This window comes from Theropithecus gelada, chromosome 3, assembly GCF_003255815.1.
Source record: "Theropithecus gelada isolate Dixy chromosome 3, Tgel_1.0, whole genome shotgun sequence".
NCBI classification, from domain to species: Eukaryota; Metazoa; Chordata; class Mammalia; order Primates; family Cercopithecidae; genus Theropithecus; species Theropithecus gelada.
The window spans coordinates 174,508,662-174,528,546 of NC_037670.1; the positions used below are offsets into that span (position 1 = coordinate 174,508,662).

A 19,885-nucleotide genomic window follows, 5' to 3' on the forward strand; every position below is an offset into this window, starting at 1 on the left:
CCCTAGTCTCACTGCCGCCTTGCAGTTTGATCTTAGACTGCTGTGCTAGCAATGAGGGAGGCTCCATGGGCCTGGGACCCTCTGAGCCAGGCACGGGATATAATCTGGTGTACCGTTTGCTAAGACTGTTTGAAAAGCACAGTATTAGGGTGGGAGTGACCCAATTTTCAAGGTGCCATCTGTCATGGCTTCCCTTGGCTAAGAAAGGGAATTCCCCAACCCCTTGCACTTCCCTGGTGAGGTGATGCCTTGCACTGCTTCGGCTAATGCTCCATGGGCTCCACCCACTGTCCTGCACCCACTGTCTGAGAAGCCCCAGTTAGATGAACCCGGTACCTCAGTTGGAAATGCAGAAATCACCCATCTTGTGTTGTCGCTGATGCTGGGAGCTGTAGACTGGAGCTGTTCCTATTTGGCCATCTTGGAACCTCTCCAGATGCATCTTGCTGAGGTTTAAGCACCAAAGGAGCAGTCATATAACAGAGAGATTGTGAAAAACAAAGTAAGTCTGCAATAATTGGATTTATTATATGTTAGAAACAGTAGTTACATACTAAATGTTTTACAAAGTGTTTTTCATTTTTTGTTTATCTTTTCAAACAACTAAACTTATTTCATTAAACCTTTGATAAATGAAATTAACCTTTTTCTGGTCTCAGTCTCATTTAGTTGTGCTCAGGTCTTTGTTATTTCTTTTCTCCTGCTAGTTTTGGGTTTGGTTTATTCTTGTTTTTCCAGTTTCTTGAGGTGCAACGTTAGGTTATTAATTTGAGATCTTTCTGTCTTTTAGATTCAAGCGTTTAATGCTATGAAATTTCTTCTCAGCACTGCTTTTGCTGTATCCCAGAGGTTTTACTATGTTGTGTCTCTATTTTCATTTGATTCAGATAATTTTTTTGATCTCTGCTTTAACTTCATTTTTTACCCAAAAGTTGTTTAGGAGCAAGTTGTTTAGTTTCTGTGTACTTGTGTAGTTTTAGGAATTCCTCTTGGCATTGAGTCTAATTTTATTCCACTGTGGTCTGAGAAGATACTAGATATGATTTTGATTTTTGAATTTATTAAGACTTGTATTTTCTAATGGCTAATGATGTTGAACATTTTTTCATGCACTTTTAAAAATCATCTATATGTCCTCTTAAGTGAAATGTCTGTTCATGTGTTTTGTCTACTTTCTAATTGGATTGTTGTTTTACTGTTGAGTTTTGACAGTTCTTTATTTAGTCTAGATACCGTTTCTTTGTCAGATATGTGCTTTGCAAATATTTTCTCCCAGTTTGTAGCTTATTTTTTCATTCTCTCAAGGAGGTCTTTTGCAGATCATATTTTTTTCAGTTTTGATGAAGTCCAGTATATCATATTTTTCTTTTATGGATTGTGCTTTTGGTATATCATCTAAGAACGTTTCTCCTAGTCCTAGATCCAGAAGATTTTCTCCTTTCTTTAAAAAAAATGTTTTACAGCTTTACATTTTACATTCAGCTTGGTGATACATTTTTGAGTTAATCTTTGTATAAGGTGTGAGATGTACTTCAAGGTCATTTTTTGCCTATTGGTATTTATTTTTTTCCAGCACCATTTGTTGAAAAGGCTACTTTTCCTCCTATAAATTGCTTTTGTATCTTTGCCAAAAATCAGTCTGGAATATTTGTGAGAATCTATTTCTGATTCTGTGTTCTGTTTCATTGATCTATGTATCTGTCTCTTTGTTTATACCACACAGTTTTGATTACTATAGTTATATAATACATCTTGAAATTCGGTAGACTGATTCCTCCCATTTATTCTTCTTTTCTCAAAACTGTTTCATTTATTCTACTTCATTCTCCTTTGCATATAAATTGTAGAAGAATCTTATCTATATCTACAAAAATATTGCTGTATCTTAGGGAGAATTGATCTCTTTACTATGTTGGGTCTTCCAATCCATGCAAATGGTATGTTTCTCCATTTACCTAATTTTCTTTGATTTCTTTCATTAGTTTTGTGTAGTATTCAGTGTACAAAAAGTTTGTACAGGTTTTATATTCATACCTAAGTATTTTGTATGCTTGTAAGCAATTAGAAATGGTGCTGTATTTTATATATCAGTTTCTACATGTTCATTGTTAGTGTATAGAAATTCAATTTATTTTTGCATTTTTATCTCATTTCCTGTGACTTTGCTGAACTCACTTATTAGTTTTAGGAGATTTTCTTAATAGGTCCCTTGACCTTTTCTACATAGTCAATGGTGTCATTTGAAAATAGATGCAGTTTTATTTCTTCCTTATCTGTCTGTTTTCCCTTTATTTCTTTTTCTTATTTTATTGCACTGACTGAAACTTCCAGCACTAAGAGTGGCAAAAGTAGATACCTTGTCTGGTTTTCAGTCTTGGGAGAAAGGATTCATTCTTTTACTATTAAGTATAATACTAACTGTAAGGGCTTTTTTTTTTTTTTTTTTTTTGGTAGATACTCTTTATTTTTTGAGAGTTTTTATTATGTTTAAATGTTGAATTTTATCAAATGCTTTTTCTGCATTGATTAATATGGTTATATAAATTTTCTTTAGCTTGCTAATGTGGTGGATCATATTGATTGATGTTAAAATATTGAATAAGCCTTAAATCCCTAAAATAAACTCCACTCGTTCATGATGTTTATATACTGCTGAATTTTATTTGTTGCTGAATTTTATTTGCTGATATTTTGTTAACTTTTTTTTACATCTGTATCTTTGAAGAATATTGGTCTGTAGTTTTCTTTCTTTGTACTAGTTTTACCCGGCTTCAATATCAGAATAATTAACACTAGTTTCACAAAATGAGTGAGAGAGGGTCTTCTCCTCTGTATTTTTTGGAGGAGATTGTAGAATTTGTGTTAATTATTTAAAAGTTTGGTAGAAATCTCCAGTGAAGCCATTTGAACATGCAGATGTCATTTTTAGTATTTTGAAATTATGAATTCAATTTTCTTAGTTGTTATAAAGCTATTCGAATTACTCATTTCAAGTGGAATGAGTTGCAGCACCTTCTTTTTTTCTAGGAATTGGCTCATGTCATCTAAGTTGTCAAATTTATGTGTGTAGAGCTGTTCATAGTATTCTCTTATTATCCTTTTGATGTCTATAGGGTCTATAATGATAGCCCCTGTTTCATTACTTGTATTGGTAATTTGTGTCTTCTTTTTTTGGTCACTCTTGCTAGAGAGTTTTCAATTTTATTGATCTTTTCAAGAAATTTGTTTGTTGTTTCATTGACTTTCTGTATTTTTTTTTCTATTTCATGGATTTGTGATCTCACATTTGTAATTTCCTTCCTTCTGCTTGCAAGAGGCTTATTTTGCTCTTCTTTTCCTAGGTTATTGAGATGGGAGTTTAGATTATTAATTTGGGAAGTTTCCTCTTTTTAAATGTATGCATTTAGTGTTATAGATTTCCCTCTCAGCATTGCTTCAGATGTGTCCTACAAATTTTGATATATTTTATTTTCACATTATTGAGTTTGATATAATTTTTTATTTTTTTGAGATTTTCTTCTTGGCTTACAGATTATTTAGAAGTGTGTTGTTAAGTTTCTAAGTGTTTGTATATTTCTCTTATTTTTGTTATCAATTCCATTGGGTCAGAGAACATACTTTGTATGATTTCAATTTTTCTAATTTTGTTGAGTTTTTAAAAAAATCAGGATATGGTCTATCTTGGTATATGCTCCATGGGCACTTGAAGATAATGTGTATTCTATTGTTGGGAGGGGTGTTCTACAAATACCAATTAGATCTTGTTGGTTGGTGATGTTGTTGAATTCTTCTATATCCTTGCTCATTTTCTGTGAAGTTGTTCTACAGATTGCTGAGAGAGGAGTATAAAGTCTCCCATTATAGTTGTAGATTTGTCTATTTCTCCTTTTAGTTTTATTAGTTTTGCCTCATATCTTTTGCAGCTTGTTGTTTGGTAACACACATTTAGAATTGCTATGTCTTTTTGGTGGGTTGGCCTATAAAATGTCTCTCTCTGTATCTGGTAATTTTATTTGCTCTGAAGTCTCCTTTATCTAATATCTGATATTAATGTAACCATTCATTTTTTTCTTTTGAATAATAGATATTATTCAAATATCATATATTAAATATATATATTCATCCTTTTATTTTCAATCTCTATCATTGTATTAGAAACTTTTTTTTTGGTAAAATCATGGAATCAGGTCATATTTTTATATCTATGCTACCAATTTTTGTCTTTTAACTGGCGTATTTAGACACCTTATAGTTAATATAATTATTGGCGTATTAGGGCATAAGTCTGGAATTTTAGTTTATTTTTCTCTGGAATTTTAGTTTATTTTTCTCTGATTTTCATTTCTTTATATATCTCCTACATTTTCTATGGGTTACTTGAATACATTTTAGAATTCTATTTTGATTAATATACAGTGTTTTTAAATTTTATTTTTATTTATTTATTTATTGAGATAGGGTGTCATTCTGTCATCCAGGCTGGAGTGCAGTGGTGCAATTATGGCTTACTGCAGCCTCGACCTCCCAGGCTCAAGTGATCCTCCCACCTTAGCCTCCTAAGTAGCTGGGACCACACACATGTACCCCTAGGCCTGGTTAATTTATATTTTTTGTAGAGACAGGGTTTTACCATGTTGCCCAGGCTGGTCTCAGATTCCTGGTCTCAAATGATATGCCTGCCTCAGCCTCCCAAAGTGCTGGGATTACAAACATGAGCCACCATACCCAGCCTTAAAATTTATTTTCAATTGACAAGTGATAATTATGTATGCTTACCCCATATATCATGTTTTTTCAATGTATTTTTCTGTGTAACTTTTTAAGTGGTTGCTCTAGGTATTAAAATATAGATACATAACGTATCACAGTCCACTGATGCTATCATTTTACCAGTTTGTGTGAAACACATAAATGTTACTTTCCTTTACATCCCTTTAACTTCTCCTATTTACAATATAAATTATCATAAATGTTTTTTCTACATAAACTTAGAACCACACCAGACAGTGTTGTAATATTTTATTCAACCATCAATCATAATTTAGAAAACTCAAAAGAATAACGTCTATTGCATTTCTTCATATTGTTGCTTACTGAGTTCTTTCTTCCGTCCTACTGTTCCAAGTTCCTTCTTGCATTGTTTTCTATTTATGTACAGGACTTCTCTTAGTCTTGCAGAGAGGTCTGCTGGTGACAAATTCTCGTAATTTCTTTTCATCTAATAATACCTTGACTCCTCTTTTATTCATGAAAAATGTTTTCTCTGGCTATAGGATTTGGGGTTGACAATCCTTTTCTCTCAACACTTGAAAAATGTTGTGTCACTTACTTCTGGCCACCATGATTTCTGGTGAGAAATCAGGATATAATCCTACACTATGATAGAAGCAGAGCTTGATATACCTCTCAAAGGTGTGCCACCTCTGTTCTCTCTCTAGAGATTTTAGGCACCTTTTCCCCATCCCAATATATTTATGTGTCAGGAGTATAAGTGTTATAGGACTTTTAAGTTTTTCCTTGTGTATTTGCTTCTCCAGGATCACTTTGTGCTTGAATCTCCCTTAGTTCTATAGTGGGCCTTGCCTTGCTTTGGTTTTGGTCAGCACCTGGTCCTTCAGGATCAATGTGCTCCCTTGGTCACTGCTGCTACCATCGTGCTTTTCTCAGAGGAGGGTGGTTGGAGGCAGCCTGTATTCCCCTCACTGCCCTGCCTACCCACACTTATATACTACCTTCCCTTTCATCCCCGGAATGGCATCAACATATAATTATTAGTGTTGACCAGGATTAACTAGAGAATCTCAACATGGAGGATATACTGGTTTCCTAGGGCTGCCATAACAGAGTATCACAAACTTGGTGACTTTAACAATAAAAATTGATTCTCTCACCGTTCAAGAGGTCCAGAGTCTGAACTCAAGGTGTTGTTAAGGCTGTGCTCCCTCTGAAGCCGCCGAAGGAAAATCCTTGCTTGCCTCTTTCAGTTTCTGATAGATCCAGGTGTTTCTTGGCTTGTGGTAGTAAAACTCTAAATCTCTGCCTCGACTTCACATGGCTGTCTTTTCTCTGCATGTGTCTCTGTCCAAATCTTCCTCTTGTTATAAAGATACCTATTAAGTTGAATTAAGTCTAACTCTTATGACTTTAATTTTAACTCAACTAAATATGAACTTGATTAAATTGATTAAATTTGCAAAGACCTTGTTTCCAAAAAGGTCACATTCACAGGCATGGGAGTTAGGACTTCAATATATCTTTTCTGCAGGGAACATAATTCAACCATAAGAGTAGAGAAAAACTTAAAAAGTGAAGCAGAATATAAATGTCAACAGAATGCAACTAAAGTTAAAATCCTCTGAAGAACACTCTTATGAGTCCACCCTGGTTCTGGAGGTTTCATGTAAGTGGAATAATGTATTTATATGATCTTTTGTGTCAGTCTTCTTTTTCCTAGAATAATACTTTCAAGGTTCATTCATGTTGTAGCATGTACTTGTATTTCATTGCTTTTTATGGGTAGATAACATTCCATTGTATGAATATGCCATATTTGTTTGTCCATTCATCAGTTGATAGACATTTGTGTTGTTTCCACTTTGGGGTTATTATGAGTAGTGCTGCTGTGAATATCCATGTAGAAGTTTCTGTATGAGCGTATGCCTTCACTTCTCTCGGGCACATACAAAGAATGGAATTACTGAGTCATATGGTAAGTCTATGTCTAACTTTGAAGAAATGCCAAATTGTTTTCCACAGCAGTGGTACCATTTTACATAGCCACTAGAAATGTATAAGGGTTTAATTTCCCCACATCCTCATCAATATTTGTTAATTTTTTCATTAAAAATATTATAACCATCCCAGTGGATCTGATGTGGCATCTTATTTTGGTTGTTGATTTGCATTGCTTAATGACCAATAATAATGAGCATCTTTCCATATGTTTATTGGCCATTTTTGTATCTTCTTTGGAGAAATGTCTATTCAAATCTTTTGCCCATTTTTAAATTGAAGTATTTGTCATTTTTAGAGTTGTAAGAATTCTTTATATATTCTGATACTTGGTCTTTACAGATATATTATTTTCAAATATTTTGCTTTATTCTAGGGGTTGTCTTTTCATTTTCCTAGTGGCATTCTTTGATAGGGAAAATTTTTAATTTTGAAGAAATCCAGTCGTTATGCTAAATGAAATAGGTTGAACACAGAGAGACAAATAGTGCATGGTCTTACTCATTTGTGACGTCTAAAATAGTCAAACTCATAGAATGGTGGTTGCCTGGGGCTAAAGCAAATGAAAAATATGGCAATATTGGTCAAAGAGTGAAAAATGTTAGCTATGGAGCTCTAATGTAATCAATGTGACTATAGTTAACATGTGTATAGTTAACAAAGTTGTATGACTATAGTTAACAGTGTTGTAGTCATGTGATGCATAATGATGTTTTGGTCAATTAATGATGAATCACATATATGATGGTTGTCCTCTAAGATTATACTGGAACTGAAAATTTCTATCGCCTAGTAATATGTTAGCTGTCATAACATCATAGTGCAATTACTTTATTTTTAAAATAAATTTATTGTAGCCTAAGTGTACAGTGTTTACAAAGTCTACAGTAGTGTACAGTAACGTCCTAGGCCTTCACATTCACTCACCACTCACTTACTCACTAGCTCACCCACAGCAACTTCCAGTCCTGCGTGCTCCATTCATGGTAAGTGCCCTATACAGGTGTACCATTTTTTATCTTTTATACTGTATTTTTATTATGCCTTTTCTATGTCTCTATGTTTACATGTGTTTACATACAAAAATACTTACCATTGTGTCATAATTGCCTACAGTATTTGGTACAGTAACATGCTGTACAACCCTTTTCTCTCAACACTTGAAAAATGTTGTGTCACTTCTGGCCACCATGGTTTCTGGTGAGAAATCTGGATATAACCCTACACTATGATGGAAGCAGAGCTTGATATCTCTCTCAAAGGTGTGCCACCTGTGTTCCCTTCTCTACAGAGTGAGGACTCCATTCCCTCTGGAGCCTAGAAATAATAGGTTATGCCATATAACCCAGGTATGTAGTAGGCTATACCAACTAGGTTTGTGTAAATACACTCTATAATGTTTGCACAATGCCAAAATTGCCTAATAATGCATATCTCCGAACACATACCAGTCATTAAGCAATTCCTTACTGTCCTTGGAGTTTGCTAAAAGGGTAGATCTTACGTGTTCTCACCACGCACAAAGGTAACTATGTGGTGATATTTTACAACATATATGCATATCAAAACACCAAATTATATGCCTTAAGTATATAAAATTTTTATTTGTCAAGTACACCTTACTAAAACTTCAGAAAACCTAATGTATCTATTTCTCCTCCGTTGCTTGTGCTTTTGGTGTCATATCTAAGAAACTGTTGCCTAGTCCTAGGGCATGAAGCTACACACCTGTTTTCTTTTTAAGACTTTAATCATTTTAACTCTTATATTTGGGTATTTGATCTGCTTTGAGTTAATATTTGCATATAGTGTGAGGTAGGGGGTCCAACATTCTTTCGTATGTGGATATACAGTTGTCTCTGCACTGTAGGTTGTTTTTACCCATTAATTTGTTTCAGGTATTTTTCATGACATCCTTTATCCTTTTGGGTATATCCCACTACTTACAGACAGCCTTGTAACACACTGCATACTAAACACACTCTTTTCCCTAGCATGTCCTGCATTCAGCCCTAGCTGGGTGTCAGTTGAACCAGATAATCAACTTCCTCTCTGGGATTCCTGGAGTGCCTCTTCCACATTCCCACCAGCTGAGTCACTGCCCCTTAGGAATTGCCTGGGCCCATTCCTCCTCAACCAAAGAGCAAGAATCTAGTTTTTCTCACTTGATTTGGGTCAAGGGTTAAAACCTTCAACTGCTTACATTGGGCACTTTGCTATTCTTTTTTCACACTTATTTTCATCAATGATCATTCCCTTTCTCTTCAGGCTGCCAATGGCAGAACTTTTCTCTGCTTGTTCACGGCAAGAGTATATTGAAAAGTGATTTCCTACCAAGGCCTCTGCTAAGATCTGTTCACAACTCCCTAAACCAACTCCCTAAAAGCCCCTGCTGCTGAGGAAATGTCAAGTCTCAGCAATTGGCACTGGTGTTCCTGTTGATGTGTGCAATGGCTTCCAGGAGGGACTTGTGCGCTTGCTCTCCAGCATGAGCTCAGGTGTTGCAGCTTATTTTCCCTTTTTGCTTGTCTCTTCAGTCATCGAGGCCATCAGTAACCTGGGTCTCTCTGGCTGTGAATGCAATGGGTGGTAGATGTTGTAGGGGAGAGGTTTGGAATTACAGAGCAACACCAAAGAGATGAGCTGGAATCTGTGGGTGAGAGTGGTGGGGTTGGAGACAAAGTCAATGTGGGTGGAGGAATATGGAGGAACTGTAGAGGTAGACAGCACAGGCTAACCTGCCTCATTTTATCTGGACCAGAAATCTGATTCTCCCAGGTATGTGTGGGTCAGAAGAGGAGTCTCTATTCCATCATCGTATCACTGGTTCTCAGTCCACAAAAACCTGTTTGCCCCTTTTTAGTAAAATAAAAATTTCCAAACCTCTTAATTTTTTTATTTATCTTTGAGTTGAACAGATCTCAAGAACTAATTCATCTTGCATAACTTACTCTGTGAGTATAAGCCTCCTTGAAGTAAGCTTTGTGCAAGCCCTCGATAAACCCTGGGAATTGAGCCTCTAGTTATATTCTCCTTGGACTTGCAGAATCATCTGCATTCAACTGTTGAGGGGTCTGAGTGGGGATGCATGGGGAGACACTCCCCAACTGGTGCAGATGGCAAATTTTACACCAACATACTTTCTTTTATGGTTACACACAAGAATGTATGTTCGTGTGTGTGTGTGTTTCTGTGCATGTTTTTGCTGGTAAGGATGACAGAGTCATGTCTTTTTTCAGGGGGCATGTAAGACAGATGAGCAAACATCCACAGAGACTGATTTCCTTTGACACAATGTGATCATGCAGTATATTTATTTATGGAAATAAATTCCATTCTAATAAACAAGGGTGCAAAGGACTGAAGCTCTGCGTTGGGATGGTTCTTGCTTGTGGTCCTGTGGGGACTGCAGGGAATGGGGGACAAGCACCCCTCATCTGTTCTCTGGAGAGAAGAAAACTCAGTGCAGGGAAAGACAGCCAAGGCCACTGGAGAAGAGGCAAAGCAACAGTGGTCTTTGGCTTTAGTAGTGAGAATGCTCAGGGAGGCTGGGTGGTATGAGACGGTTTTGGTGGGAGATGGGTCTCGGCAGAACTCTCACGGTGGTGGATTAAGGCGAGGTGAGGGAGGAGAGGAGAGTCTGCAAGCTCTGAACACCAAGTGAGGAAGATGAATGCGATTATCAGCTGAGGGGTCAGAGCCACGTTTACAATCTGTCAGTCAGATCTGACCTCAGCAAAGGCCGCCGACCAGCGCCTGTGGAGCAGCACGCAGAACAGGAGTGCGCCCCCCAGCAGCAGGGCCAGGCCCAGCCTCCAGCTCCAGGGCGGCTTCGGCCACGCCCACAACCCGGCCCGCAGCCAGGCGCCCCATGGCCTCCTCCGCATGCGGGCGGCCACGCCCTCCGCCACCCTCCGGAGCCGCTCCTCCGGGCCTGCCCAGCGCAGGAGATGTGCCAGCTCGTACAACTCGTTGGAGTAGTGGGCGCCCTCGTGCTCCCGCACCAGGCCCTCCACCAGCCCCAGAAGCTGCTCCGCCTGAACCTCCTGCTCCCGGCCAGTGGCCCGGTTGTCAAAGGCACAGACCCGGCCCCCGCACTCGGCCACCAGCTCGCGCAAGGCCCGGTTCTCTGTGCTGCCCACGTAATCCTGCAGGGAGCCCCCCGCCAGGTCCTCCTTTCTGGTGAAGACGATGACAGTCCATTTCAGGACGTCCTCCCCGAACATGTCCCTCACCTGCCTCACCGCTTGCTGGTCCTGGGCTGTGAACCGGCCCAGCTGGGTCACCAGGAGCAGCGCGTGGGGCCCGGGGGCCGAGAGCAGGTAGCAGCGACCTCTCTCCTCACAGCCGGGGTCTGTCTTAGGCACTTCGGAGCTGAAAATGTCCAGAGTGTCCACGACTTCCACATGCCACTTGTCCCACCTGCGGCTGGCCATGGTGCAGGCCCTGGTCACAGATGTGGCCCCCAGCCGGGAGAGGAACCGTCTCTTGCCCAGAATGCTGTTCCCAGTGGCGCTCTTTCCGGCCCCTGTTCTCCCAACAAGGAGGAGCCTCAGCGTGGGATCCTGCCGGGACTGGGTGTCCTCTGCTGAACCTGCGAGAATAAATTATTTGTAAGCTTTCAAACCTAAGCCAGCATACCTAGATAAATGGATCTCTTGGATGCCTTCTGAATCAAGGAGAAGAGTGCGTTCAACTTTCACTTTTTAAAGCAAACCTTCACTGAGGTGATCTAATGAGAGATTTGCCGTCCCGGGTGGTCCTTACTCATCCAGTCCTGTCCCCTTTGGTTTCACCACATGCCCCTGTTGATGTCCCAGAGCTTGAGGAACCTTTCTCCAGGGGGACCCCTTTATAGTTTCAGGCCATTACCTCATCTGACAGTAGCTCTCTCTGGTCATCTGCACACATGCAGGCTGCACAGGGATTTATTTCCCATTGGCCTTCCCACTCTGGATAACTGCAACTGTGGTGGGCTCTCTAACAAGTCTTCCAGAAACCACCCTTTGGAAGTGGGAGTAGGATCTGAGCGGGGGCTAGAGTCAGCTCAGCCCCTGGGTTTGAACCAACGCCTCTGCACTGGCTAACCGGGTAGCTGTGGGAAGTTATTTAATCTCCCTGAGCCTTAATTTCCTTCTTCTGTAAAATGGGAGTAATAATATCCATGGTTCCTCAGAGGGTTCTTGAGAGGGTTATATGAGCTAATCCGCATACATGCTGAGCAGAGTGGCTGGCACGTGGAACATCTTTAGTGAATCTAAGTCGTTGCTTTCAGAGGGCTGGGAATAAGAGACCATGTCAGCTTGGGTGGTAGATAAGGAATGTGATCTGGGGGTCTCCTGACTAAAATTCAGATCTTGGTGCCATTTCTAAGGCCCCTGTCTGTGATTTTGAGCCAATCTCTGGGAAGCTGAGCTGATACAAGGCAACTGTTTTTAGGTCAGCCTTGTATACAGAGCCTAAGAGAGTGAGGCAATATATTGGTTTTCATTTCTCTAAGATCAACTTCTTTTGAAATCTCTGTCCCTGCCCATCCGGATCTGGGCATTTGAGGGCTGGCATTATTCTCTGCAGGGGCTCTGGGGACTTCAAGGTCTAAAGTTATCTAGGCCAGTGGCAGACAGAGTGGAATCTACCATCCCACCCCAGAGATCAAAGCCTAACACTTTATTCCTAATCAACTGGGCCATACCAGCCTTTGCCATTGTATTAACAGGGGCAAGGAAATTACAAAGCCAGTGCTCCTGAATTTTCTTAGTCCCATTCAAAAGTCACTAATTGACTTCTGATTCTGATTCTGATTAGGAGAGAGGCACCTACAGGGTGTTAAGAGCTGCCCATACCTGGAAGGTAGAACACCGGAATGGTGGCATCTGCCCTGCTGCTGTCTGAAGTCCATGTACAGGAAAATCTCTGAATTTCACTTTTGTCACATTTTAAATGAAGGGGGTTGAATTTTGATAATCCCTGAGGTGCTCTCCAAATATACCCTTCCAAAATCTTCTTGTATCACTTCTCTTGGTAAATTCAAAGTTTGTTCATTTCTGTCACAGAGTCTAGCATGACTCATTACCCATCCTAGTACCACACAATATTTCCAAGTCAACTATTTTGTAGTGTATGGCAAAAGTCACTCCTTTCCATTTATAGCTCTTCTCAGTAATTATTTCTGACTTTACTTTACCTCTGCTATCCTCAGTTTCCTCATATTGAAAAATGCAGATAATAACTGTTTAACCTACCTTAAAGATTCCTTTGAGGATTAAGTGGGATGTTGCATACAGAGCCTGTCATACACTGAACTACTCATGATGCCCCTGATCCACAGGCTGTCCTGCAGTGCCGGCTTCCTGACCAAGTGAGTCCTTTATCATTTGAATAAGTAGTGCCCCGCCAAAATGGAAGGTAGGCAGAGACATTTCTTTTAAGGTGGGATGTGAAATAAATGATGGGATTTATTCCACCCCCCCTTTTCCTGTTCAGTCAGGATGTCATCTCTCTCCCAGCTAAGTGCCCTCACTGGGCTCTGTCATCACTCCGCTCTTACATCACCATGTAAGTCGGTCATTGAGAGGAAATGATGCATGTGAATCCCCGTTCGTCTCCCCTTCTTGACTTGGATCTTAGTTTGTAAAATCCAACAGCAGAACCATGTTAGAGAGGTGCTCTCTTCGTCATTATCAGTCAGTCTCCATTTCCCATCTTCTGTCTCTCAGTCTCCCTTTCTTCTCACTTTCTCCCTCCCTCATTTTCTCTCCCTTGAGCTCTCCTAATATTTTAACTCTTACTCATTGTTCTCCAATACTTTCTTTGGTAAATCATGTTTACTCTATCCTCTATACCCTTGGTCCTCACCCTGTTGAAAAGGACAGAGCCTCAACTATGCTCTCTTACTGAGGTCAGAGCAGTCAAAAGACTTTCCACAACATCACACAGCAGACCAGGAGCAGAGATGGTGCCAGGGCTTTCACTGTGATATCCTACTGGTCACAACCCCTCTATCTTTTAGAAGATAGCTAAAGGAATTTTCTCCCAAAAGAAACATATCTTAGCTGTCTTCAGCCTTGAGTCATTCCCCACCCCTGTACCCAATCCAGGCACAAACACAGAGGGCATACGTGCCCTCCAGACACAAGTTCTTACCATGGACATGCTCCTCATTGCCTCCCATCTTCCCTTGTTGTCCCATGCTCACCTGGAAGAGTCACAGACACAGCTCATTTGTCCATTCATTTGTCACATAGGTATATATCACCTGAAGTCAGGAGGAGAACAAGATTCTGGGGAAACCACAGCGAGAAGACATTGTCCCTGCCTTCAAGAGTCTTAGAATCTAGTTGTGTATTGTGGTGTGTGTTTGTAGGAGTTGGGATGGGATGGGGAGGGGCAAGAATACAAATGGAATCAGTGATAAGTCCTACTTTAGGAGTGACATTAAGATATTGAATGTTAGCATTAGGATATTAGGATCTGGAAGGAAAGAATAAGGGCACCCATCCTGTTCTTGAGTTAGAAGGACATTTTGGAACCGTTTAATGTTTTCAGTTTCTGGTTCAGAAATGAAATAAGAGGATATTCTATGTCAATGACGCATGAACTGTAGAAATACATTTTTTCTAGGGAATTTGGAGATTACAAGAGACTTCAGTAAAAACTCTGAGTGTCAGAACATGTACTCGGTAACTTAGGGAATTGCCTTAGTGGGAACTGGCCTAGCAGACAAATGAGAAGACACTTGGAAAAATCTCAAGTTTCTTGGGTTCACAAATACATACAACAAGCTGACCAGAGCTTTTAGCTTTGCTCTCACAAAGCCAAGTATCTATTTGCTTGTCTGAATATGGCTCAAATGCTGTCCTCCACCTTTTGATGTCCTTCTACTCAAATCTGCGGCTTTTCTAAATAAAGTAATTGTGCTCAATCCTAACATTATTTAATATAACTAACACTCTGTGATCCAATTTGCCTGATCACAGAAGCTCCTGAACACAAATGTACTTCTTCCTGCCTCTACGTCTCCAGCCTAATTCCCAGCCAATCCCCTACTCAGTCAGCTACTCTACAAACAGCAGATTTCAGGGCCTCCAACCTGCTCTGCTTCTCCTCCTAGGATTATTGATCCTCCCCAACCGTCCGTCTGTGCCTCACCATCCATGTCAAACTCACCTCTTTGTGTCTTCCACCCTGGTCACTCAGGTACCTGTGTTTTTTCCCATCGGCACCATACGTGAAGGAAGGGCAGAGAGAGAGGCTGCCTGAGTAACTTGTCTCTGGCTGAAGGCTTGTGGAACAGGTTTGCCTTGTACTCATTCCAAAGCTGTTTGTATCTCTGCAGGAACTCCCCTAACCTCCCCCCGCCAAAGTCTCCAATAAAGTTCACTCCGTGGGCCTTAATGTGATTAATTATTTTGTGTGTAGGAATTAACAGATGATCATAATTGACACCAGAGCAGAAAGTGAAGAATCAGCCACAAGATTCAGAGCAAAGGACAAGAATTTGACTGAATCAAAAAGTACTTGTCAACGACAACAAGGCGAAAGTGTGCCTCAGGGACCTGGAGAAATCAGGTAGGCCATTTGGAACTTCCCACAGAGTTTGGGATACAGTTTCAAAAGTTAGTGCAAAGTTCTTAAGTGCCAAAATATGGAGTTACAAAAGGCATATATTTAATGGAGATTGTAAAATGTGTAGAATCCTATAATTGTAAAACACTGAGGTATCTCCAAAATTATCTAGTTCAATGCTTCCCCAAACTGCTACCTTTTGAAATTGTCTAAAGGACTCTTTAAGGTGAAAAGCATTATTTCTTACAGATTGTGGCTTACTAATCTGTATTTTTAATAAGCACCTCGCTTTTAATTTTGGCTTTTGTTGCCATTGCTTTTGGTGTTTTAGACATGAAGGCCTTGCCCATGCCTATGTCCTGAATGGTATTGCCTAGGTTTTCTTCTAGGGTTTTTATGGTTTTAGGTCTAACATTTAAATCTCTAATCCATCTTGAATTAATTTTCATATAAGGAGTAAGGAAAGGGTCCAGTTTCAGCTTTCTACTTATGGCTAGCCAATTTTCCCAGCACCATTTATTAACTAGGGAATCCTTTTCCCATTTCTTGTTTTTGTCAGGTTTGTCAAAGATCAGATGACTGTAGATGTGTGGTATTATTTCTGGGGGCTCCGTTCTGTTCCATTGGTCTATATCTCTGTTTTGGTACCAGTACCATGCTGTTGTGGTTACTGCAGCCTTGTAGTATAGTTTGGAGTCAGGTAGCATGATGCCTCCAGCTTTGTTCTTTTGGCTTAGGATTGTCTTGGCAATGCGGGATCTTTTTTGGTTCCATATGAACTTTAAAGCAGTTTTTTCCAATTCTGTGAAGAAAGTCATTGTTAGCTTAATGGGGATGGCATTAAATCTATAAATTACCTTGGGCAGTATGGCCATTTTCACAATATTGATTCTTCTCATCCATAAGCATGGAATGTTCTTCCATTTGTTTGTGTCCTCTTTTATTTCACTGAGCAGTGGTTTGTAGTTCTCCTTAAAGAGGTCCTTTACATCCCTTGTAAGTTGGATTCCTAGGTATTTTATTCTCTTTGAAGCTATTGTGAATGATAATTCATTCATGATTTGGCTCTCTGTTTGTCTGTTACTGGTGTATAAAGAGTGCTTGTGATTTTTGCACATAGATTTTGTATCCTGAGACTTTGCTGAAGTTGCTTATCAGCTTAAGGAGATTTTGGGCTGAAATGGTGGGGTTTTCTAAATATATGATCATGTCATCTGCAAACAGGGACAATTTGACTTCTTCTTTTCCTAACTGAATACCTTGTATTACTTTCTCTTGCCTGATTGCCCTGGCCAGAACTTCCAACACTATGTTAAATAGGAGTGGTGAGAGAGGGCATCCCTATCTTGTGCCAGTTTTCAAAGGGAATGCTTCCGGTTTTTGCCCATTCAGTATGATATTGGCTGTGGGTTTGTCATAAATAGCTCTTATTATTTTAAGATGCGTTCCATTAATACCGAATTTATTGAGCGTTTTTAGCATGAAGGGCTGCTGAATTTTGTCAAAGGCCTTTTCTGCATCTATTGAGATAATCATGTGGTTTTTGTCTTTGCTTCTGTTTTTTTTTTATTATTATACTTTAGGTTCTAGGGTACATGTGCACAATGTGCAGGTTTGTTACATAAGTATACATGAGCCATGTTGGTGTGCTGAACCCATTAACTCGTCATTTGCATTAGGTATATCTCCTAATGCTATCTCTCCCCCCGTCCCCTCCCCACAATAGGACCTGGTGTGTGATGTTCACCTTCCTGTGTCCAAGTGATCTCATTGTTCAATTCCCACCTATGAGTGCAAACATGCAGTATTTGGTTTTCTGTTCTTGCGATAGTTTGCTGAGAATGATGGTTTCCAACTGCGTCTATGTCCATACAAAGGATACAAACCCATCCTTTTTTATGGCTGCATAGTATTCCATGGTGTATATGTGCCACATTTTCTTAATCCAGTCTGTCACTGATGGACATTTGGGTTGATTCCAAGTCTTTGCTATTGTGAATAGTGCCACAATAAACATACATGTGCATGTGTCTTTAAAGCAGCATGACTTATAATCCTTTGGGTATATCCCCAGTAATGGGATGGCTGGGTCAAATGGTATGTCTAGTTCTAGATCCTTGAGGAATCGCCACACTGTTTTCCACAATGGTTGAACTAGTTTACAGTCCCATCAACAGTGTAAAAGTGTTCCTATTTCTCCACATCCTCTCCAGCACCTGTTGTTTCCTGATTTTTTAATGATTGCCATTCTAACTGGTGTGAGATGGTATCTCATTGTGGTTTTGATTTGCATTTCTCTGATGGCGAGTGATGATGAACATTTTTTCATGTGTCTGTTGACTGTATGAATGTCTTCTTTTGAGAAGTGTCTGTTCATATCCTTTGCCCACTTTTTGATGGGGTTGTTGTTTTTTTCTTGTAAACTTGTTTGAGTTCTTTATAGGTTCTGGATATTAGCCCTTTGTCAGATGAGTAGATTGCAATAATTTTCTCCCGTTCTGTAGATTGCTTCTGTTTATATGCTGGATTATGTTTATTGATTTGTGTATGTTGAACCAGCCTTGCATCCCAGGGATGAAGCCCACTTGATCATGGTGGATAAGCTTTTGATGTGTTGCTGGATTTGGTTTGCCAGTATTTTATTGAGGATTTTTGCATCGATGTTCATCAGGGATATTGGTCTAAAATTCTCTTTTTTTGTTGTGTCTCTGCCAGGCTTTGGTATCAGGATGATGTTAGCCTCATAAAATGAGTTAGGGAGGATTCTCTCTTTTTCTATTGATTGGAATAATTTCAGAAGGAATGGTACCAGCTCCTTCTTGTACCTCTGGTAGAATTCGGCTGTGAATCCATCTGGTCCTGGACTTTTTTTGGTTGGTAGGCTATTAATTATTGCCTCAATTTCAGAGCCTACTATTGGTTTATTCAGGGATTCAACTTCTTCCTGGTTTAGTCTTGGGAGAGTGTAAGTGTCCCGGAAAATATCCATTTCTTCTAGGTTTTCTTTTTTTCTTTTTTTTTTTTTTTTTTTGAGACGGAGGCTGGCTCTGTCGCCCAGGCTGGAGTGCAGTGGCTGGATCTCAGCTCACTGCAAGCTCCGCCTCCCGGGTTCACACCATTCTCCTGCCTCAGCCTCCCGAGTAGCTGGGACTACAGGCGCCCGCCACCTCGCCCGGCTAGTTTTTTGTATTTTTTTTAGTAGAGATGGGGTTTCACTGTGTTAGCCAGGATGGTCTTGATCTCCTGACCTCGTGATCCGCCCATCTCGGCCTCCCAAAGTGCTGGGATTACAGGCTTGAGCCACCGCGCCCAGCCTCTTCTAGGTTTTCTAGTTTATTTACGTAGTCGTGTTTATAGTATTCTCTGATGGTAGTTTGTATTTCTGTGGGATTGGGGATGATATCCCCTTTATCATATTTTATTGCGTCTATTTGATTCTTCTCTCTTTCTTCTTTATTAGTCTTGCTAGTGGTCTATCAATTTTGTTGATCTTTTCAAAAAGCAACTCCTGTATTCATTGATTTTTTGGAGCGTTTTTTGTGTCTCTATCTTCTTCAGTTCTGCTCTGATCTTAGTTATTTCTTGCCTTCTGCTAACTTTTGAATGTGTTTCCTCTTGCTTCTCTGGTTCTTTTAAATGTGATGTTAGGGTGTCAATTTTAGATCTTTCCTGCTTTCTCTTGTGGGCATTTAGTGCTATAAATTTCCCTCTACACACTGCTTTAAATGTGTCCCAGAGATTCTGGTATGTTGTATCTTTGTTCTTACTGGTTTCAAAGAACATCTTTATTTCTGCCTTCATTTCATTATGTACCCGGTAGTCATTCGGGAGCAGGTTGTTCAGTTTCCATGTAGTTGAGCGGTTTTGATTGAGTTTCTTAGTCCTGAGTTCTAGTTTGATTGCACTGTGGTCTGAGAGACAGTTTGTTATAATTTCTGTTCTTTTACATTTGCTGAGGAGTGCTTTACTTCCAACTATGTGGTCGATTTTGGAATAAGTGCGATGTGGTGCTGAGAAGAATGTATATTCTGTTGATTTTGGGTGGAGAGTTCTGTAGATGTCTATTAGGTCCGCTGCGCACAGTTGAGTTCAATTCCTGGATATCCTTGTTAACTTTCTGTTCCGTTGATTTGTCTAATGTTGATAGTGAGGTGTTAAAGTCTCCTATTATTATTGAATGGGAGTCTAAGTCTCTTTGTAAGTCTCTAAGGACTTACTTTATGAATCTGGGTGCTCCTGTATTGGGTGCATATATATTTAGGATAGTCAGCTCTTCCTGATGAATTCATCCCTTTACCATTATGTAATGGCCTTCTTTGTCTCTTTTGATCTTTGATGGTTTAAAGTCTGTTTTATCAGAGACTAGGATTGCAACCCCTGCTTTTTTTTGTTTTCCATTTGCTTGGTAGATCTTCCCCCATCCCTTTATTTTGAGCCTATGTGTGTCATGTGAGATGGGTCTCCTGAATATAGCAAACTGATGGGTCTTGACTCTTTATCCAATTTGCCAGTCTATGTCTTTTAATTGGACCATTTAGTCCATTTACATTTAAGGTTAATATTGTTATGTGTGAACTTGATCCTATCA

General features: G+C 39.8%; 1 protein-coding gene across 1 annotated transcript; it reads right to left on the reverse strand.

Moving 5' to 3' along the window:
- Positions 1-10,448: 10,448 nt before the first annotated feature.
- LOC112620165 (GTPase IMAP family member 1-like) lies at positions 10,449-13,921 on the reverse strand. The gene is made up of 2 exons (XM_025378410.1): positions 13,876-13,921; positions 10,449-11,326 (listed from the first exon to the last, which is right to left on the reverse strand). Exons 1-2 carry the CDS (start codon positions 13,919-13,921, stop codon positions 10,449-10,451), a joined length of 924 nt encoding a protein of 307 aa, XP_025234195.1.
- Between the last annotated feature and the right edge of the window lie 5,964 nt (positions 13,922-19,885).

Coding starts and splice junctions, on each gene's coding strand:
- LOC112620165 (XM_025378410.1), bottom strand. CDS start 13,921: ATGGGACAACAAGGGAAGATGGGAGGCAATGAGGAGCATGTCCATG. Junction 11,327..13,875: donor CAATGAGGAGCATGTCCATG/GTAAGAACTTGT, acceptor TTATTCTCGCAG/GTTCAGCAGAGGACACCCAG.